The sequence below is a fragment of the Chamaea fasciata genome, unplaced genomic scaffold, assembly GCF_029207755.1.
Source record: "Chamaea fasciata isolate MVZ Bird 193981 ecotype frontalis unplaced genomic scaffold, bChaFas1.0.hap1 SCAF_1, whole genome shotgun sequence".
Classification (NCBI taxonomy): domain Eukaryota; kingdom Metazoa; phylum Chordata; class Aves; order Passeriformes; family Sylviidae; genus Chamaea; species Chamaea fasciata.
The window spans coordinates 50,914,735-50,937,377 of NW_027094086.1; the positions used below are offsets into that span (position 1 = coordinate 50,914,735).

The 22,643-nt window shown below is 36.6% G+C and overlaps 1 protein-coding gene across 3 annotated transcripts in view; it reads right to left on the bottom strand.

Moving 5' to 3' along the window:
• LAMA1 (laminin subunit alpha 1) overlaps positions 1 to 22,643 on the bottom strand; it is a 103,270-nt gene that overhangs the window by 15,093 nt on the left and 65,534 nt on the right. For all 3 annotated transcript variants that reach the window (XM_066183143.1, XM_066183152.1, XM_066183159.1), the window contains exons 31-51: positions 22,314 to 22,400; positions 21,876 to 22,069; positions 20,761 to 20,903; positions 17,785 to 17,883; positions 16,664 to 16,775; positions 16,335 to 16,497; positions 13,785 to 13,995; positions 13,437 to 13,553; positions 13,183 to 13,346; positions 12,427 to 12,565; positions 11,133 to 11,226; positions 9,846 to 9,962; positions 8,239 to 8,421; positions 7,790 to 7,944; positions 5,849 to 5,992; positions 4,870 to 5,003; positions 4,557 to 4,707; positions 3,902 to 4,026; positions 2,420 to 2,570; positions 1,111 to 1,255; positions 361 to 502 (exon numbers count right to left, since the gene is read on the bottom strand). In XM_066183143.1, coding sequence (XP_066039240.1) covers positions 361 to 502; positions 1,111 to 1,255; positions 2,420 to 2,570; positions 3,902 to 4,026; positions 4,557 to 4,707; positions 4,870 to 5,003; positions 5,849 to 5,992; positions 7,790 to 7,944; positions 8,239 to 8,421; positions 9,846 to 9,962; positions 11,133 to 11,226; positions 12,427 to 12,565; positions 13,183 to 13,346; positions 13,437 to 13,553; positions 13,785 to 13,995; positions 16,335 to 16,497; positions 16,664 to 16,775; positions 17,785 to 17,883; positions 20,761 to 20,903; positions 21,876 to 22,069; positions 22,314 to 22,400 — 2,970 coding nt within the window. The remainder of the gene's footprint in view (positions 1 to 360; positions 503 to 1,110; positions 1,256 to 2,419; positions 2,571 to 3,901; positions 4,027 to 4,556; positions 4,708 to 4,869; positions 5,004 to 5,848; positions 5,993 to 7,789; positions 7,945 to 8,238; positions 8,422 to 9,845; positions 9,963 to 11,132; positions 11,227 to 12,426; positions 12,566 to 13,182; positions 13,347 to 13,436; positions 13,554 to 13,784; positions 13,996 to 16,334; positions 16,498 to 16,663; positions 16,776 to 17,784; positions 17,884 to 20,760; positions 20,904 to 21,875; positions 22,070 to 22,313; positions 22,401 to 22,643) is intronic.

Consider the following 22,643-nt stretch of genomic DNA (forward strand, 5'->3'; position numbering starts at 1 on the left):
GGAAAATGCAAGGCTCGCACAGGTCAAGATCAAAGCAGCATCACTGCAGACAGCAGTGCTGAATGCTTGCCCCAAAATGCAGTGGGGGGCTGCTGTGGCAGCTGCTGGGGTGGATATCACTCTTGGAGGAAGAAAATAAAATTATTTCTGATCTCAAATGCAGCACCAGACCTACCAGTGGAAAGTACCAGACCAGAATTTGAAGTCAAAGAATATGGTGTACATGGTGGTACACATGGCCATAAACTAAACTTCAGAATTCACTGTTTTTCTCTAATTTCAGTGGAGATAAGAGTGTGTGAAAGTTCTTCCCTCACCTTACAAGAGTCTTAGCAAAGGTGCAAAAGTGAGACCCTTTACCTCAGAGCCCTCGATCTTGGCAGCCCACCAATGAAGATCGGGTCCTTATCAGAGCGGTTCAGGTCTGAGGCAACCCCAGGAGACTCTCCTTGCTTGGTTTCTTTATAATTAAGGTTATATGCATCCATGACTGCCAAAACTCCTGCAAAGAAAAGAGAGTAAAGATTTGAAGAATGACATGAATACATATTCTTCCCTTCTGGCAATCTTGTCCATAATAAAAGAAAATGTATTCATTGACTTGGACATGTATGGACAATCTTCTTATTTTTAGAATGAGCCATTTATTTTACTTCCTTTTTGTTAATCTTATTCATTTCGCTCTAACAAAACCAAATCTGGAGAAGTCTACAGGAAAATAGATACATATGAATATGTTACAGCTATTTGCACACATGCGCTATTGCCAAAACAAAGGCCGCCACAAAACAGTTGTACTAAGTAATATTAAAATGCAGAAAAGAAAATGTGACCCCTCATCTACAGACTTGGGACAAAAATCTTTCAGTCTCTAAAGACTGTTGATATGCTTTTGTTTGGCAGTTTCTACACTACCTGCTCTTTGTGAGATGTGCTAAACCAAGCACAAGATTCACACTGCAGTCCTTCTAAAAGCAAAGTATCATAGATGTGGCTGCTAGAGACACTGCATTGGAAGTGATCAAATCTGGTTGAAATGACCTGCAGCTATCTTAGATATTTGTATTTTTAAGTGTGCAGACACACAATTTTTTTCAATCTGTATCCTACCTTGCTTCTTATTCCGATTGAATGAGATTTTATACCATGTTCCATTGTTGTAACGATTTTCTGTTGTAAGAGCAAGAGGTCCTGAACCAAGATCAACAGTCACCCTCACTTTGCCATCAACAAGTTCAAGGGACAAGAAGTCTTTCTGAGAGGAAGAAAAAAAACCAAAACAAAAACAGATTACAAACAAACAGATTACATTCCTGGAAATAAAATCTTGCTAAAGAATGCATGTCTGGAAAGTTTGCCTGCTGTGTGGAAAAGATTTAGTAGCTCTTGTACCTGACCTCTTTCTTAAGCCCAAGATGATCATCTTCACTTTATTTAGGAAATTTAAGTTCACAAGGGAACTTTTTCCTATTTAGGAAAACTAAGTACCTCAGAAGGCTATGTTTTTGTTTTGTTACTACCCTTACTTAAATGCATCATGAGGATTAATAACTAAGCAGAAGAAGGGTTAAATAACAAAGTCACATTTTCCTGGTTTTGGATGAAGTTGAAAGTAATTTGATTTGACAGCGTAATGATCAAACACTATGATGTTCTTTCTGCAAGAAGCAAAGACCTTCCTCACACAGTAAAAAAGACTTTCTGAATTGCATTGAAGGTGCCCCCTCTGAACTGTAAAGCCTAAATCAGATATTACTGTGCAACGCATTCAGGCAGTGAGTACATAAAGCAAATGAATAATGCAGTGACTCAAAGAATCTGTATCCAAACAAAGCTTTTTCTTCCTTCAGGAACAGAAAACCACCATCTAAGTATGCAGTAAACTGCATGACATGACAATGAAGGTCTGGTAATGGGTCTGGGTTATATTGCTTTTGCAGGAGTTTTATTTAATTTGTTTCAGTTTACTGAACTCCTATCTTATGCATTTAATTCAATATGGTTTTTCATTATAATACTGTCCTTCTGCAAGCTCAATTCCAAAACATTTTTACATTCTGAAAAGGTTCCTCCAACTGAAAAAACTAGCTTGTTGTCCTTACTGTCTCCTTTTCTATCCTTTAGTTATGTAATCATTGATTTTAGTCTAAAGGAATTTCTTTTTATTCTAATATTTAAATTGATTGTGAAGAATTCTTTTCATTGTTTAATTTTGCCCTTAGTTTAGGCGAATATTTGCTCTAATGAGTTGTCCTCTATGGTTACAGTCTTTATTCCTGTGGCTTATGATGCCAATAACAGGTGATGAACTACATAAAAATAGTAATATGCTCTAATATATGTGAGCTGAAAAATAAAGAAACCACCAAAAGATCAAACACTGTGTATGACAGTTTAGGAATCTGATCCATTTTCTTACAGTGCCATTTGAAGCAAGATACAGAAGAAGGCCATTCGGTGAAAAGGTACTGAAAAATATTATTATCTGAGTCACTGTTGAGCGGAGTGCCTTCTCCACAACTGAGTATCCACTGCCATCGAAATGGAATGAAGTGTCCTCATCCTGTGGGCTACAGAAGTAGAAAACCAGTATAAAAACGTTAACTGAACATTTGTGTTTTCCCAGTAATTTTTGTATAAAGTATAAGTTAGATCACAGAATAGTTTGGGCTGGGAGGGACCTTGAAGCTCATCCCATTCTACACCCTGCCATGTGCAGGAACACCTTCCACTAGACCAGGTTGCTCAGAGCTCCACCCAACCTGGCCCTGAACATTTCCAGCAATGGGGCATCCACAACTTCTCTAGGGAACCTCTTCCAGCATCTCACCCACCCTCTTAGTAAAGAGTTTCCATATAACATCTAATCTAAACCTACTCTCTTTCAGCTGGAATCCATTCCCCCTTGTCCTGTCACTCCATGCCCTGTAAACAACCTCTCTCCATCTTTCTGGTTGGCTCCCTTCAGGTACTGCTCAGTCAGTACAGCCTCTAGGCAGTAATTTATAAAGTATGGGAAAACACTTGAATCTTGATGTAATGAATAACTGAAGGATTCCAGTCAACGGCCATTTTCATTATACAACCTCACAACACATGATTTAGCCATGGGGAAGGATACATACAAGTGTTCTTCCCTTATGTATGAAAATAAAAGTCAAACCCAGTGATCTCCTAAGGGAAAAAGTAATTGTTACAGCATACACCCTCTAAATTAAAATACGTCATCCATTTATCAAAATGCTTTGCATAATTGCACTTACAATACATGAACTATTAGCCCCTTTCCCTGCAGTACAAGACTTGCAAAAAATCTCATACAATCAAGCAGCACCCTCTGCTGTTTCTGCATGAAATATTCTGCAAAGGGAATATGGACAAGCATATTTCATTTCTATTTCTTAAACATAAAAATAGTACAGTCTGCAAACAGTACCAAGCTCAGTTGCTACAGTTCTGCTATCAATATTTTTTCTAAGACTGCTTTACGCTGTTTCTTACCCTAGGAAAGATTAAATTTGTCTTATGAAAAACTACCGGAAAGTAAAGATTCCAAAGTATTTTGTTCACTGGTAGGCCATACTTCCCATGCACAAAATAGAGAGCAACAATAAATTTCCTCTGAGAAAGTAATTCAGAAATTGAAGTTCCATACAAAGAAGTTGTTGGACACCACTGACACATTCAGATTAATGTGCTCAGAACTGTAAGTTAACAAGCAGTGAAACACTGCAATTTGTCTGACCTTATTTTTAGTTAACACATAAATATAGTATTACAAATGTAAATTATTCTAAACCTATTGGAAGGAAAAAAAAAAAAAAAAAAAGGAAAAAGAAAAAAGAAAAAAGAAAAAAAAAAAAAAAAAAAAAAAAAAAAAAAAAAGAGTGAGACAAAATACCTTCCAAAACAGCCATTGCACTTGCCCTCTCTTTCTATGTAATTCCAAAGACCAACAGATTTGCCATTCAGAGATGCCTCTCCTAGGCACCCTTTAAAATGGGTCACCTTAACAGCAGGGGATTTCTATAAGACAAGAAATACTTCATGAATACAATTAATGTTAAGTACTCTGAAAATTATGCAGCAAAATTTTTGCTTGGTTGTTTTCCTTGAACTTTAACTTTGTTAGATATAAATCATAGTAAGAGAGCAACAAGTTTTAGCATAACCATTAACATTTATAATTCAAGTAATAATATATTAGTACATAAAAAAGTAAAATAACTGTGTCCTTGACCTACTTATACACCTCATGTCATGAATAACGATTGCAAACTAAAAGAAGCCATGGAAGAAGCAAACAAAACCCAAATTTGATTTATAACATCTATACACGGAGCATGCACACACACTGTCCTGGTTAAAACTTAATGCAAAAATTCCAGGGAAAATGAACTTTAGGATACTAGAATACTCTTACAGCACCTGTGCTTTATGCTCAGAGTACCTGGTGCTTCTTGATGAAGTAACCAAATCATGCAATTACTTCTAAGACAAAAGTATTTCTTAAACATGTTCAAAACATTAACAGAAGGCTGATCTCGGAATTTAACCTTGATTTGCCCTCCAAGTCCTCCAATAAACATTAGGGTTGACTTGTTAACATCCAGTATGCTGGCTGTCCCCAGAGAGGTTCCAGATTTAGGTGAAGGCTTCTGATCGGAGTTCATTTCCTCTATGCTGAGTGTACCTGTTTTTCCAAACCTGCCAAATACAAATACTAATAAATAGTCATAGAAATCACCAAGCCTAATCAACACATACACACTATTAGATTCTCTTCCTAAGGACAAGAAAAAATCTCATCACTGAAAAATTCAGTGGATGATTTGTGTATAACACTTACGACATTCTCATTTTAATTACCTGGTGGCATGTATTCTGTGCCATTTGTTGTTGTCGATTTGAAAATCAGGGTATTCCACTCTTGTTGATCCAGAGCCTAAATCCCAAAGAAGAGCTACCTTACCACGTCGCATCTCCACTGCCAGGAAGTCTGCCTGAAAAACAGCAGAGCCTATTCTAATTCATGGCATCAAATGTGTATTTTCACCAGTAACATGGAGAAAGTCTTTCCAGATTCAAGTCCCTACATCCTATGTTACAGGAGCTGATGTTTAGCAAAATCAGGCTTTTCACCCACTTCCAATGAAACAAAACTCCCTCAGGTTATATGCAAGTAGCTGAATGCTTTCTTTTTATATATATGTATATATAAATAAACAGGAGATGTACAGATATGTAGATGTCTAGAGATATCCAATCCTGCGTGTACCTGAAGTGACTTACCAGTCTGTGAAAAAGTGCTATCCCATGATAGTGTGCCACAAGCAACTAACAGCTTTGCATTTATTTGGATTACAGAGGGAATGAAGAGGCAAACAATGTGACAGTGAGCCAGCACACTCCCTTCAAGTGGGTGGATGCAGTGTGCTCATTAGGGCCAGCTTCAAGAAGTTCAGCTGTGTTACCAAGCAAATCATTTGATACACTCCAGCATGCTATATTAAAGTATCACAGAGGGTGTTACACTCCATGCGGTTAATGCACAACACAGGAAAAGGAAGGCAGAGTTTCATCACAGGGCCAAGAGGCAATGGCTAAGGAATCTGGTGTTTTTACTCTCTGCCTTTGAAAATCTCTGGAATCATCTAAGGCACAAAAATATTTCCACCTCTAGTGAACACACCTGTCTGCAAGGGGCCCCACTTGGTTACTTAGTTTGAAATCAAGTAAAAAAAGAAAAATCAAGTAAGAAAAAACATATTTAAAACTTAAAATTCTTATAAGGCATTTAAAACTTTTAATTACCATCACCTTCACTAAATGTACACCAGAAACTTACCTTTCCATTGCTACCCAAGTAGAAAAGAAGGTTATCTGGTTCAGCAGTTTTCACATTGAGTGTTAAGGTGTTGTAATTTGTAGATGAAATTTGGGGTTGATAGGCACGAATGCAATCTCTGTCTGCTGATACTGCAACTTTAATCTGGAGGGGTGGGGGGGGGGGGGGAAAGAAGAAAACGGAATCTAAACAAGTCTCAGTGTACACAGCACTCATTTGTGGAGTACATACTTAGCTTCTGACAAACACCTGCAAATCTTTTGCTGAGATCGTTCTATGCAATCTAAGTATTGCTGCCTGGGTTAGATCTTTGCTTTCTTCTAGGTATCACTTGATAAAGAGAGTCACAATAGAAAAGAATGAAATCTGTCTTAATACATTCCCACTCAGTTGGAAGGTTTGAATCAGTAAATAAACTATTCAAATACCTCAGAAAATAATAGTAAGTCTTGTGTCAGAAGATCAGCAAAAAGCCATGTCATAATATCAGAAAATAAAGATACAGGAATTCAAAATGTTTTAAAATAAAGGACCATTTCTAGTCTATGTGGAGAGAATTTTTTTTTAACAAATTAAGAAGGCAGACCACCGACAACAATTCTAGTTATTTCAAATTTGTAACAGTTTACACAATATTTAAAAATACATTTGTGAATACATGGCAAGTTCAATTTTTTAAAGATTAAAGAAATCATATTTCTATTGTCATACCCCTAAGACCACTGTTTAATAAACTAATAAAACATTGAGCCAAGGTAAATGCAGCCAAACTTCCAGCAGCTTGGCAGTATAATGACATAAAATCCATTTTAACAAGAGAAAAGCCTTAATTCCATTAACTTCATGGAATATAGCTGTACCTACTACATGCACATAGCACGCGTGTGTGTATGCATGCATCTGGACACAGATACATAAAGTTTCTCTTGTGTAGTAAAAAACTAAAAACCAAACCCCCACTCCCAACAAACAAAAAAACCAACCAAACAAAAACCCCAACCAAAAAAAAATTAAAGAAAGCCTAAGCCCACCCCCCAAACAGAACAAACTCCCCAAAATTGGAAAAAGGGATTTTGCCAACATTTCAATTAACCTCGCCAGGAACCTCTGTGGCTTATGACACCTCAGAAAATACCATTCCCTTTTTTTTCTGCAGTGGATTCATTAAGCTTCAGTAGACTGTGACAGAGAAGAAATAACCATATAATTAAGATGATTTGCAGAAAGAACTGAGTGCCTTCTGTTTTTTTTTTTTTTTAAAACCTCCATAAACCTTACAATAACATATCCACAATTATGTCAGAAGCTTACCAAATATTATTCATTATAAAGTCATTTTCATATTTTTCTCACAGTCTAATTAGATCCATAGTACAATTGATTCACTTCTGCTGTCTTTAAGGGAGAAGCAGAGATTTAAAAACGTGTACACTGTCTTAAAGTACTCTGGATGCTCAGCTGCTTCTTGCAAAGAACACAAGGACATGGACATGGCAAATTTATTGATAGACAGAAAGTTTGTAATGGTACTTGATGTTATATGGGGGCACCCCACATCAATCTAAATAATCTCAAAAATTAACATCTTGTACTAAAGAGAATAGCACTACCATCCCCCAGCTTGCCTCTTTCTCACCAAAATCTCTTCTGAGTGCTTTCTGACATACTGTGTTTCATTATTTTTATAGGAAACAGGAGGAAATCGCAGATAAATTACTAGCTAGCTGTTCTGACAAACTCCCAAATGCAATACGAAACTTGATGCTAAAACCTTAAAATGTACCAACAGCCTTGCCAGTATGATTTTAACATCCATCAGTGCTCTTTGGACTTCACTGAGACTCCACAACAACAAACCAGGTACCTTGAAAGTAAATTTTAGGCTCCTTATCTCCCTGCTAAAAGTGAAAAGTCATTAAAGTCTGGGATTATGGAACTTACAGATGCTGCCTGCTTGCGGGCCTGGCTGATAAGTTCTTTTATTTCAGACAGGTTTCTGTTCAGGTTCTCCTCTAGCATTTTCAAAGGTTTGAGTCTGTCCAATAAAAGACTTGTTTGTGCTTCAACTTCTTTAATTTGTTTTTCAGCTGTGAATGCTGTGAAAACATAAAAGAAATGTTGAGGCAGGATGAAAGCAAAATGTACTGTTCATTGCTAAAATACTTCGTCAAGACAGCCAGTTTGTGATCATTTTGGTTTCAGCAACTTTAAACATCAGTAAGGGATATGTACATCCCAAGTGAATCCTCTAGAGGATTTTTTTTAAGTAGGCATATTTTTACTGAATTAGGAATAAACTCTCACTCCATCAGACTCATATTTAATGCCCATTAAAACTGCATATTAATACCGCTTCTGCAAGCAGTGACATTTCTACAGAGCAAACTTACCAGCTTTCGACGAATCAGTTATGAGTTCACTTGTTTTCCTCAAAGTGTCATTAACTTGGGACAGTGTAGCAGATGTATTCATCAGCTTTTGACTGAGCTCCCCAAAGTGACTTAAATCCACCCCAGCACCGGTGTTTGCAGACAAAGCCAGCTCTTTCACTTCAAGCACAGATTTCCTGGTATCTGAAACACAGTTCTCCAAGGTTAAAAAACATTCAAAACGTTCACACATACTTGTGACTAACAAATGTCCGGCTTTCTAACAGCAGCTACAAACACAGTCAAGACACTAGGAATGCTGTTAGTTACATCTCTGTCACAGTAAGAATTGTATTTTTGTTTCTTTGGGGAACTTGATTCTGCCTGTCTCATCAGGAAATGATGATGTATGAATGCATTAACCTCGTAGCGTTTAAGTTCCCTAAATGAGTGTTGGCACCCAGAGACACTCCTCTGAGACTGAGGTTTGTAATGCTATGCAAAGCTGGTGAGGCAGAAAGTCAATCACACCCTCTGTTTTTGGCTACAATCACTTGTATACTGCGTGCACCACTCCCAATCTCAGCCTGCCCCTTACACCCTCTGCCCACAATAGTGGGAAGATGCTGCAGCTGGCAAAAAAGGCCTGAGCTAGACCTCCAAGGATACTTCTTCACCATTCTCTACACAGAGAACAATGCCACCATGAATCTCTGACCAGAGGAAAAAAAAAAGAAGAGACAACTTCAAGAAAAGTAGCAGCGAAGCTGAAATCAAACAATGTTAAGCTGTGAGTTAAGGAAAACACTCCTCTGATTTTAATGACCTAATTTTCAACATATAGCTTGACATTAGATAGCATCCTGCAGTTCATATCCAGTGTAGTAACATCATCACTACTATTACCCTTCAGCATGAATTAGGTCTCTGAATTGCAAAATGGGTATTTTAAGGCTTTGAACTGAGCATTCTGATCCAGATTCACAGCAGAATCAAATAACCCTATCAGTGTTTTTCTAACTTAAAACACATTATTAAGATTGGCAAAGTACTTTGGACCCTCTTATTCACAACTTCAAAGTAATTTTCTCTATTAGTTTCCATGAACTCTAAGTCTTGCCTTTATTCAAAATAATGACTGAAAATAGAGGAATTATTTCATTTTAGAAAACCACAGAAAACAGATTTTAATCAATTAAATGAAGGCAGCATTTACAACAAGAAAACATTTACATGCAGACTGTAAAATTCACAGATCAGTAACAACAATTTTTAAACAAGCCAGAAAAGAAAGTGAAATCCCAGAGTTCCGTATGCAGATTTCTCTGCATGTGGGATTAAATATTCTGTAACTTCACTCTCCTTTCATATCAGTGCAATTATATTTCTGTCAGAGCCCCTCCTGATTTACAGTAATGTGAAATGTGAATCGGACTACAGACCTTATATTATAACCCAATTATGTTTAATGGGTTTACTGAAAAGAATGTAAAATATTTGGGAGGCTAAATGAAGTCTCCAGTATAGTTCATTGCTAGGTTTCTGCAATCAGATAATGAACAGGGGTTTATTACAATAGTACTAGAGAGTTCTGTAATAAGGAGAATGTCAATGTAAATTTCACTTACTGTTAGGCAATGCTCTGAGTGTCAACAGAGAATCATTAAGTTGGTTGCCAATTTTATTAGCACTTCCCTGAATCTTTTCTACCTTTTTGTTCAACCCATTCAATCTAAATAGAAGTCCTGTTGAAAGAAATAATATATGCGTAAACAAATACCATACAACCCACACCAAATCAAATTATTCATTTATCTCATCAATGGGGATATTTTCCCAACATAAAGAACATTTTATAAACAGTAATGCAAAAAGAATGCAGTATAAACAGATAAGCTCCTGTGGGCACTGTTCTGTTCAAAGCTACCCTTTTTGGCCAATTCCATGAGACTGAATGGCTACAAACATAGTGAGAAAAAGGCTATAAATTAAAATTATTCCATGATTGTGAACTCTAATAATTTTTACAGTGTTCTTAGCATTTTACGTTATCTAACAGGGGCCAAAGAATTGGTTTTTTCCTATTTATTTGTGATCTGTTTGCAGAATCCCGTCATTAGAAATTAAAATATGTAGACTAGAAGGAACAAAAAAAGGTAATTCTGTCCATCTGAACTGCATAAAATTCATACATATTTGTAAACCACTGGTATTGCAAGACAACATCATTTCACAGTTACATTTTATCTCTGTGAAACATTCCCTTTCTGTCCAATTTTGTCAAAAATTTAACTTAGGGTTTGCTTCTGCTCCTACACAAAGCCTTTGTTCAAAACACTTTTGAATTTTCATGGTGTAGACTCCAATGCCTTGCTGGTATCTTTGGAGTAATAAAAAAGAAAAAGTATTTTTGAATATATGCTGACAAAGAACTTCATCTTCTTTTTCCATTTGAGCTGTCCAGCAGGAACAAGAAAGAAGGATTAGGATTTAAACATGCCATCTTACACACCAGTGTCACCCATGATTTATTAAGTAAAAACAAATGAATGGAATTTGCAAGAATTATGTTTTTTCTTTGTCTAGTACACAATCTCTAATGATTTAATTCATACAGTTTGGAAAAACAGCCGTTGCAAGCACTGCTTATAGGTAGTGGGGTATAGTGAAAGCCAAATTTTTAAACATTTACAGAGAAAAATTTTTTTCTTACCCAAAAAATGAAAATACTATGAGAATCCATAAAACATTAGTCTTAATTGCATGAAAAAATGTACATTGTCATAGATATATATTTGCCTTAGCTTATGCTCACTAAAAACAACAACAACAACAAAACTATACAAAAAAGCAGCAAAAAACAGAAAACAGAGAAAATAATTAAGAGGCAGAAATGTGAATTCTATAGAACTGACCATCACTTTTTTTCTTCAGATTTTTAGCTTCAGTCTGAAATTTGGAGCTAAGCAGTAGAGTCTCTTTTCCCAGAAGACTGAAAGACTCCTCTGGCTAAAAAACACAGACATCAATTTGCCAGATAAGAAAAACTGAAATTCAACCGAAAACTTTTAAGTATCTGCACACACATACATACAGTTATTGAATATTCTTGTTATTTATGAGATATTCTATTTGTTACCTTATTAAGATATTAACATCATTAACACTAAAAATAATACAACTTGTTATCTTTTATTCAAGCATGTGACATTGAATGTCTTTGTGAATTAATAATTTAAAAAAAAGACGACTATGAAACAAAACCTCCAGAATTTTAGTTTTAGTACTGCTAGTGATTCAGTGTTGTCTTTTGTAAATTCTAATTCCAGGCCTAAATCAAAATTTCCAGCAATGAGCAATTTAAAGTGAGATATTTCAAAATCACAGTCCTATATGCATAATTTTATCTTTCTCCAATTGAAAAAACTTGGAAGAACAACTTGAAGGATTCATGCTGTAGAAGGCTTTAATAAGACAGAGTGCTATATAATAACATACAAGCTCACAAAACAATGTCAGCTATTTTGATCACTGTCATGTAAATGCATTATCACACATCTGCTTCTGCAGGTATAATAACTTCTTTGCGTGACAAAGAGATGAGAGGGGGGAAATAAAATTATAGGAAACCATTAGGATCGGTTTGGGAACTGGACTGGTCTTTCTAATCTACTCTTTCAGTAATAATCTGATAATCTTCGAAGGCAGAGGGATGTAGATGAGACACAAACATACATTTGTTATGAAATGTCCTCCCCTAAGCAAAGTAACTGTGGTTGGGAATACCCAGGTAGAAATGGAAGAGGGATAGGTCAAATAAGGAGATCATTGAATAATTCCAAAAGTGAAAGGGAGCACTAGACATTTGGAAATTTAAGTTCTATGGGAGTACACGTCAGATGCCTGATATAAACCTTCAGAGAATCAAGTCCAGTCCAACTAAATGTGCATTAGACATTAAAAAGCGAAAAAAAACAAAGGGAAAATGGTACTGTGGCAGAGAGAAAAGAAAGGTAAACAGTACTTCAAACGTGGTGTCATTATTGCCTTGGAGTAAGGATTCAGGATACATTACATACTAGCTGGTAGGACTGGCTGCCATCAAGGACATGCCTCCATCAAGAAGACTCAAGTTTTCAGCAAGTGCAGAACAAATAGTACTAAATGAGAAAGGGGAGGACAAAGTAAAATACTAATTTTGATACTTACTAAATCCAAAGGGCCATTCACAAATCTAGATGCATCATCTGCCAAACTCTCTGTTCTTTCAATCACACTTTTAACGCTGGAGTGAGTGTTGATAGCAGCAGTTGCATTCAGAGTCACATTTCTTACTCTAGAAAGGTCACTAAATAGACAATTAACAAGCAATTCTGTTTTCAATCGAGCACGGAGTTCCACGTCTTCAATTGTAACATGCTCATCCTACCAGAGTATATGATGCACTCTGAAAAAAGCAAGCACACCTTGCCCAACGTTGCATAAGGGGCTTTCAATTCATTATTTTGAACTGAAAGAACCAGTTAAAAGGTTTACAATGATGGGGCTTTTTCCTGTTTTGTTAGTTGCTGCTCTGTTTTGTTCCATTCAATCTCTTTTTCTCCCCCTCCTATTTTGTTCCCTTTTATGCTATTTTTTTCAATTTCTAAAGACCCTTAGAACAAACAAATGGTATTGCCTAAACAGAACAGAAACAAGCTCCTATCTGAAACTCAAAAACTAAGTACAATACAGGATCTAGGAGGAAATTATAAGCATCTGAAATCTAATCTATATTAAATTTTGCTTTATTGAATTTATCTGGCTGTGGTGAAGTCAAGAACTGCTTAATGTTACTCAAAGCAAAATTTTCTGTTTTCAAAACATGGGCAGGGAATTTGTTAAGTGAGTTAGCCCTCTACCTATTTATATTAAATCTGGCACTAATTGTAGATTTCATCATTTCATAATTCTTGAGTTTATCACCTCTGCAGTGCATCTGCAAGTCTTCGGAACTGGGTGGCATGTTCCTCAGCTCTGTATACCAAGTCAAGCACTCCTCTCACAGACATCTGCATCACCAGCTCATCCACGTGGTGTCGCAGTTTGGTGCTCCACAGGATCAACCCATCCTGGTGGACTTCCACATTCTGCAAAAAAAAAGTTACCCCTTTTTTTTGTTTGTTTTACTAGCAACATAAACTTGACAGTGTCTAAGATGTTAAAATTTGAGAACTTACAAATGTAGAGTTTTTTACATCTTGGGCAAGAGTAGCAGCAGCATTCAGTAGGACCTCCCCTTCCTTAAGGAGCATGGTTGAGACTTCTTCACCTTCCTTTATTTTTAGCTTTTTCTCCTATAGCATAAATCAAGTGGTTTATAGTAGGGTGATAAGCCAGCTATACAGGTGAGTCCACATAACACATAATATTGTGATTTTCAAAGAGGGGTCTGCTTTCTTTTAAATTTTTAAGGTATCATATATATTAAAACATTTAAAAATGTTTTAAAATGTCAAATATCAGCTGTAAAACACAATCACATATTTGATATTTCTTATGCAGCAACCCTGACTGTCCAGTCTTACATTTAACTCTGCCAGGTTTTTGGAGATGAGAGGAAACAAGCGATGGGTCTCATTGATGTCACCGAGCGCCTTGGTCACCAGGTCCCGGGCGTCCTGCAGGCTACTGCTCTGCTTTGATAAGAATTGCCTTGCATGTGTTTTCAGTTCAGCAAGTTCCTGCTGGGGTTTGAGATACTCTTTCTGAACCTGGGTCAACAACTTTTCGGCAGCTCTGAAAAAGGAGAAGAATCAGAAATTAATGAAACAGCAAAGGAGATACTTAGGCATGGATTTCTTAAGGAGAAAATGGTGCCATGTGAAATTAATTTATATGCATCTTCCTAAGAAAGTCTGCCATGTTTTTCTAGAACAGCATACATACACAAGAGTTTTGTTATTCATCTTACCACACAAAATGATGACTGTCTGGGGAGAGGACAGTAATACAGTTCATAAACTTTGCATGCAATGACTAGAGGGGAAAGGGGTGAATATGAATCACACTTGTTTGGACTTAATTTGGGACATACCACCCACTCTCCCCAATCAAAATCTCTGTGAAATTTTCCTCTGGGAGTACTCTATATCATAACTGTAATAATTCATATTTTGAATGTAGGATCAAAACATCATTTACAAGGATTGGCAGTGGAAAGAAGCAAGTAACCGGAACTGAAAGACATATACCTAAGAGACCAAAAAAGTTTAAATATCAAATAAAAATAAATAGTCTCATTAAAATGAACACTGAAATGAACAATCTCTGCACTTATATTTTTAATCAGCCACAGAGATTATCTGGCAAATATTAAATTCTCCTAAATCTGTCAGTTGTTAATTGCTTCAGCTGTTCTATTTGGGAATACTTTCATCTCCATTTGAACACTCTCCAGAACTGAAGGAACAGAAATTAAAATTATCCTGAAAGTCTATTCCTTTGTTTCTCTTCATTTCAGCACATATGCTGAACATTGCAACTCCTGAAATGGTATTTTTACATAAATGTTTGTCTTTGTTAATCTGAGTGCATATCACACAAATCTTTAGCCAAAGTGACAGAAACATGGTTTATTTCACAGTTATATACAGCAAAATGCATTCCATCTTTCTTACTGAACAGCAGATGTGCATTTGCATGTATTTCCTGAAAACTAAAATTCAGAGACCTTTTAATCAGAAGCCACAGCTTTTAAAAAGTTACAAGATCTAAAGTATTTTACAAGTCAAAAATGGCTTCTCTTTCAGCATAGAGTAAAAAGCTTATATTCCAAACTGTCTGGGGACTTTGCCTTTGATGGCAAATGTGTGGAGACCTCAGTTACAAATGTTGCCTAAACATTCCTACGCTATAACAAACTCAGTCCACTGTGAGTCACGTGACAATATCTACTCCCTAAAATACAGACTAGCAAGCTGCTTATTTAAATAATTTTTGAATTTACAGCTGCATTGCCTAAGAAATTCTGCAGAGCAAACAACCTTATAGAATCTATTAATTCTCTTCTTCGATCTGCCAAAGGACCCTTATCAGAGAGCTTTCAGAAATTTCAACAGACTATAATTGAAAAAGTTAATTTGCAAACACCTTCTATAACAGCTCAAAAGCTGTTGATGTTGAAAGTCAGAACATTCTGTTACTATGGAACAACACATTTGGAGACATATTTGAAGTTCCTAATAAGAATAAATGGTACATTTCTGGTCCATTTGCATGTCTATCTAGTTTCCATACAGCTCTACATTCAGCAGAATAGTCTGCTGAACAAAATGAGACATGCTACCAACACAAGCACTCTATCCTGCTTATCCAAAGCACCTAATAAAAAAAAAAAGGTCAGTTTTTCAGAAATATTGTATTCCGGTCTAAATCCTTGTCCTTTGAAGCCAATGTCAACATTCCTACAGGTTTTGGTGTGCTATGGCATTAGTTGGTATTGCTGAAAGTGGAACAAAAAATTTGCTGACTTTTGGAACAGTAATTTTTTTATCTTGCCAAGTCTGGCAATAAGCACTAATAAGGACTATAAAAGCCATTTCAAAATAGCCTTCAGCTGAGGACAAATCAAGAAAACAGCATACAATCCTAAGCAATGGCTCAGAATGCTTTAAAAAAATGCCTTCGTTTTATTTGGAGATCTTTGTGTTTGTGTCATGTATTCCAGTGACAATCATCATGTCCTTCAACAGGCCTGACATATCCTGGGCTTGCAATTGACTGAGAGAGTTTTCAGCCAAAAACAACACAGAGATACATATTAGGGTCAGATCTGAAAGAATCTAAAATCAGTGAGTCTTTTGACTTATTGCAAGGGAATTTTGGATCACATCCAATTTAACAGACTTTACTATTGATTTTACAGACTTCTAAAAGACTTTATTACTGATTTGTATCACACGGCATGACAAAGTATTACCAAATCATGTAACTCCAAAACAAAGTTCACACAGCCCCACCTGGGCTAACTATCACACTGCCACTTATGGCAAAAAGTTTCTCCAGATATCTCTTGAAAAGAGCAGCGTTGTATGGCAGACATGCGTGAAATAAAGTTTTTGGCAGAAAAGGCTTACTTTAGGACTGTGGTAGCATTATGGTGCTGTTGAACAAAATCTTTCTTGCGCAATGCGTCCAAAAGGGCAGAAATATCATCCTGCAGGCTCTGAGATGTAGCATTTGACAGTGGCAGATCCAGGCCCAGTGTTTCATTTAGTGACAAAGCAACTTCAGTAAGTACTGAGGAGAGTAAACAATTTAGTCTTACCATTCAAAAAAAAAGAACATATTTGAATCCCCTGTGCAAACCGTAGCATTTTCCATGTAAACAGGACTTTAACAGTTGCAAAGGACATACCCTTACTAAATTTTGTAATGAAATGGAAATATCTTAAAAACGGGATACCTTTGATGGTTGTATGTACTGTGTCAATAAAGCCAGTCAGTTCTTGACTTTTATTCCTGGTTTTCTGAGTCATTGTGTCAAGTTGCTGAGCTTTTTTCAAAAATCTATTTGTCTAAAATAAAATCAGAGATGATATTTGACAGTTCTCCTAAAACACTCATTTTTAAAAATTACTTAATTAATTATTTCCTGACACTTTAATTAATTCCTGACTATTAATTCTATGGTTTTTATGTTTGCTTTCTTAATACTGAGAATATTTTGGTTCAAGGAAACAACGCTTATTGATAAGGTAGATCTAACTGGTTTACAAATCTCTGATGCTTCCATGCTCGCAGATGCCTTAATTTTGTTTAAACTTCCAGATTCTCAGATCAGAGTTATCAATTATTTCCATAATCTGTAAGCTCATAATTAGGAAATCTATTTCTTTAACTAAGTAAATATTAAATAATTTTTTAGGTACAACTAATGCTTTTTAAGAAAATCAATGTTCTGGATATATCAATATTAATGCTATACAATAACAGCACTCAGTGGAAGCACCTGCTTAGATTCTCTATACCTGGTCAGAAAATTGTAAGAACAGGTGATCAACAAATGAGATCAAATGGCTGAAGTCCTATGGTCTATTTCCTACTTACAATTTTTCTTCTGTTAAGACTGGATAAAGAATGCAAATGTCTACTTTTCCTGTGAGACTTTAACAGATTCATTTCTCCTGAGATCATTTTAAACACAATACTACAGGTGCCAAGGACTTTTCGGTGAATACTCAGCTATGACATAACTTTTAATAAGCTCCACATATTAAAACCAGTGACAAGAAAGTAACTCGCTCTCTCCAGTTTTAGGACATTAAATGACTACAGGACAAAAAAACTTTAACAGAAACCATGTAAATCTCCTGTACGATATCACAAACCACTGTAGTTTGCAGAAGATTTCCACCAAGCAATTAACTCCCCTTTTCAGGAAGACTACAGCATGGACTGAATTCTTCCACTGAACTCTACAGATTTCAAATAATTTCTCAACAAGTCTCTGGCATTATGCTATTGTGCTATGAAATCTCAAATGATTTCTCCAGATAGGCTAAGAATAAAGAAGCCAGCACCTACCTCCTCATGCAAGTGATCAATTCCTCCAGATAAATTCAGAAGGTTTTCTTTTGCTGTATCTAACAAGTAAGCTGGATCTTCTCTAGAAACTATAGACCTCTGTAAGAAAAGAGAAGTAACAGCTCACTGTAATTTGAAGACTTTTTTGTGGGTCCAGAAAAGTTGGGAAGAAAATAACTACACACACTATTTAGAATATTTATGTGTTTGAAAGGACTGATTTTCAAAGCACACAAGATGACATAATTACATACAAACAGTTCATGCAACACAGTGTACCCTTTCTTTAAATAAACAAGAATCCAGCCATGCTGTATTTTTAATTGAGTAAAAAGGAAGGAAGCAACAGTTCTGCATTCCTGATTCACCACAGTCTGAGCTCTCCAAATAAACTACTTTGAGGAGTTGCAAGGCTTTTCAAATTAAACACTGCATCCAGCCCCATAGCTGCTACCATTTCAGCAAGTGGTCCTGTCAGAACAGCTGCACTAGGGTGTATCTGTGAGGATGATCCTGGAGATCAGCAGTCCTGTGGGTCCCTTTGTCAATGAGAAAGAATAATAGGCTGCAATGGCCTTCAAGGTCACTTCAAACCTGCTCCATACAGCAATAAATAGGTCATTGTACCCATGTCTATAATATTTGATACAGTCAAGGCCTGCAACAAAATACCTCTCCTCTAAAGCTGCAAAGAAACTTAGGGCATCTTTTACAGAGAGAGCAAGACTAGGAAAGGTTATTTTTAGAGTTCAGATGTTTCACAGCCAGTCATCATAAATACCATAGTAAGTCTATATATATATATATATACACACACACACACACACACAGATGTAAGTAAAATCCAAATTTTTACAAAAGCAATACACAAGAGTATCCAACAGCTTTGTTTCAAGTGGAAATTTCAGTGTCTTTTCCTCAGCATTAAAAACAAGTGAAAGAAAAAGCTAAAGCTCTTTAGCCTTAAAGCCCAACAGGTATCTTTAAAAGCCTAGTTCAAAAAAGCAGGAGACAGCAACCAAGTAGGTGTATCAGGAGGAGTAAAGCAGGAGGCTTTAACTAGAAAAACAGAACTACTGAAGTCTTCCAATGGACTGGAGGTGCAGAAGCAATGAGGAGTGGACAATCTCATTTGATGTGGGTCATCCTTACCAAAGGACCCACAGAAAGGTACAGAGAAGAGGGTGTACTGGAGCTCGTGAGTTGCCAGCATGAGGCAGACACAACACAGTGCAGGGGACAGCCCTTCAGGGAAGATCTGTAATTCATAGAAATGACCTTGGGGATTTTCTGTCCTCCAGCCACAGTTTCTTTGGTACAAGGAAAAAGGCAAGGTAATCTTTAAATACCCAGGACAAGGGGAATACCTGCTTCCAAAAAGAGAAAAATTGTAAGACTGTCAACTTACCCCCATGATTAAGTGGTTTAAAAAACACCGTGGCCTGACATAAATGAAATTACATGTATCGCAAGAAGTTCTACATCACTTTAAGTACCCCACTTCCAAGAAAGTGACATCTCGTTTTGATTTAATTTTAATATTGAAAAAATGTATATACTAGAACTTAAAAAGTAGGAAGGAAGTAGAAGCTTACTTAAGTAGTTAAGGTGAACTTGCTACAAACTTAGTATAGTTGAGAAAGTTAAACTTACTTAAGAAGTAAGTAGAAACTTTCCCTGCCCTTATTTTTACGCAAGATTTGACTTTTCTTTGCAATAAAGTGCTCAATAAAAACTACATATGAATAATATTTCCATGTAAAAGATGATGGTGCTATACAAACACTAATTATAGAAAGCAAGTGAATAGTATCCTTGAAGTATTACCATAGTTCATTACACTTATGCCTTAGGATATAAAGGAAAGGAAGCATAACTGAAGCTTTCAAACTAAAAGGTTAGCAACTAAAATTAAAGGGTAAGAGTACCTTTGCTGAAGCATAAACATGTAATTTAATCAAAATGTTAATAATTACAAAAATTGATGGCAAACTTGAAGTACACTGATTGGAATTTATTCTGCCTTATATCTTAAATAGAAGAAATTATAATTCAAAATTTTAATTTGCTGAATTTGGCAGCACAAATAGATATTATTTTGATTTTCTTGTGATATAGTGAAACACAAAGAAGGTAGCTTTGTTTCTGACTCAGAGCTTGTCTGCTTGACTATTGCTGAGAAGACTTGTCAATAAATGTGCCTAATTTTAGGAGTCACAAAGCAGGGAGGATCCTGTTTATCTCTGTTTTTGTGCAGAGGTCACATGAACCTATTCCTCAGCAACAACAAATGACCTTCTAGAATCACAAAATGTGGTTTTTCATGCTTTTTTAAAGGGGGGGGAGGAGCTGAAGGGAAGTTTGCCCCAGGCAGTCTGAAAGTGTCCAACACTGAAACATTCCACCTGACTTTAGTGTCCTGAGATGAAGGATAAAGCACTTGGACTGCCATACAGTCAAAAAGAAAGCAAACTGCTGCACCCCAAGCATCCTTACTAATGGAAAAGCAGCCTACCACTGCAGGGAAGGACCCAGGGACCTCTAGGGAAACAGCCTCAAGATCAGTGCCTTGGCAGCTCTTTAGCAAAGGGACCAAAAAAGGGAGAAGACCTGGCCTGCTGTTTCTATTTCACCACTGAAAATTAATCCTCTTGCTGACCAGACTTAAGAATGTACATTATCTAGGTGAAGCACATACATACAGCACACTCAGAAATCCAATTGCTGATTGAAAAATATATTAATCTGTTTATTTAAAAGCCAGTGCAACAAATGAAAAGAAACTAATATGGGCAGCCAAATAACTTAAGGTATATTTCTACAGCAAACATAATGGTCTTAATCTGGTATCACTTTCACATATTCAAGCCATGAACTTAGGAGGCCTTCTGTCAAATTACCAGCACTTGTGGGTGGCTGCAAGTTTTGCTTTAGAAGTGTGAGGGAATATTTCTGCTGTTTGTGTGTTCATTTTACCTTCAGATGTCGTGTTGCGTTCTCCAACTCTGATAATATCCCAGAGGGCACACGGTCAATACCAGTGAGGTTCACTAAAAGCATGGCCTCGTTGAGATTATCCAAACTGTTTAACAGAACTCCTGTGCAGTTGTCATCACAAGCTAAAAAAACAATTTTAAGGAAGCAGTATTAGTATTAAAATAAAGATAAAAAATACTCCACTTTTGATTTAGACAGTATGTGCCTTCATCATTTCAATTAAAAGTCATAAAGTATAACTCTAAATATACAGATTCGTAGTCTTTCCCTTCCTGCTCAAGAGTGAACTTACTCCAGACACATTCTCTTTACATCAGCACAAATTAAAGCCCTATTGGTCCTGCTAACTATTGAGCTGCTTGCTGTATTATAAGCTTATTGAGCCTATTTAGCTATTTTGCAAAACTCCGTGTTGAACCCACTCAGTCAAACAGGTTCGGCACACAGGAAATTCAAGCCTACAGTCCTGTAATTCAATTTCTTTTTTTTTTTATTTCCCAGATTTTTTTTTAATTTATACAAAATAAAACCAGAGTTCTAAATCCTGTTTCATTATAGAAGTAGATTGCTGTACTAAATATGTCTTTCTGCTACTTACACTCTCATAAAGAATTACAAGAGTAATTATTGAGGGAATATGACATTATTGGTGGAGAATGCCTATAAACCTGGGATAATTCCAGAAGTATTATTACAGCAACCTCATATCCAAAGGGTCAATGACATAGGAATTCAAGATTTTGCAGCAAGTAAGATATTATATAGTCAACAGAAGTCTTAAAATTGTCTTTCCTTAAACTTGTTTGTAACACTAAATAAGCCATATTAAGGATTAAATGTTTGGCTGATGTTATGATCTCTACTGCAGTTTCCTCTATGTTCACAGAATGGCTGAAGTCGGATGAGACCTCCAGAGAATACTTTCTCCAAACCTCTGTTTTACAGAAATAGTAAGTTATTAGCATTTCTTTCCTTCACAGAAAGAAAGGGCCTGACATCACAAACCCATCCAAGGAGTAACCATGTGCAGATAAATATCACCGGAGTGGACCACAGCCCCTTGGGAAAGTATAAACAATTTAAGAACCACCTACACACACACTCGTCTTCGAGCAGGAGATGCCTCGGCTCACACTCCTCACAGAGCTGTCCCGTCACCCCCGGCTTACAGAGGCACTGCCCAGTGGCACCATCGCAATTCCCGTGGACAGATCCACCCGGATTGCACTGGCACAGGCGGCAGCTGCCACCAGGGAGCTCCGGGTCACCGTAATAGCCAGGGGAGCACCTACAGGCAGGAATGGCACACTGAACATCACAGGATAGTCATCATGACATCAGATGCTACATTTACTGTTTGCTAGGTTTTTTTATTAATAGTTCAACAATAACCAGCAAATCACTCCAAGTCCTTGAGCACTCATTTATACACTTATTTATGAACACTGAATAATGTGAGTACGCATATGGCTCATATCAACCAAACTGTCCTTGGGAGTTGGGAATACATGGGAAAATCATGTGTAACTCACCTTTCACAGTACTGTCCTTCATATCCTGGGAGACAAGCATCACAGTGGTAATCCTGAACACCTTTCAGGACACAAGTGGGGCTAAAACTGCAGGAAGGATAAACAAATACCTGCTATCATATAAATAAAAGACCATACAAAGACAAATAACACTTTCAGCCACAGGTTAAATCCTGTAAGCAACAGCATCTTCTATTTAATCTGATTGCATTGATCTAGAATTTTTACTTTAAATTAGTTAAGTCTGTTTCCCAATGTGGCTCCATTACTGCATAATATGCTAGAGTACATTATGGCCTTCCCTTAAAAAGGTAAGACAATGTAAAATGG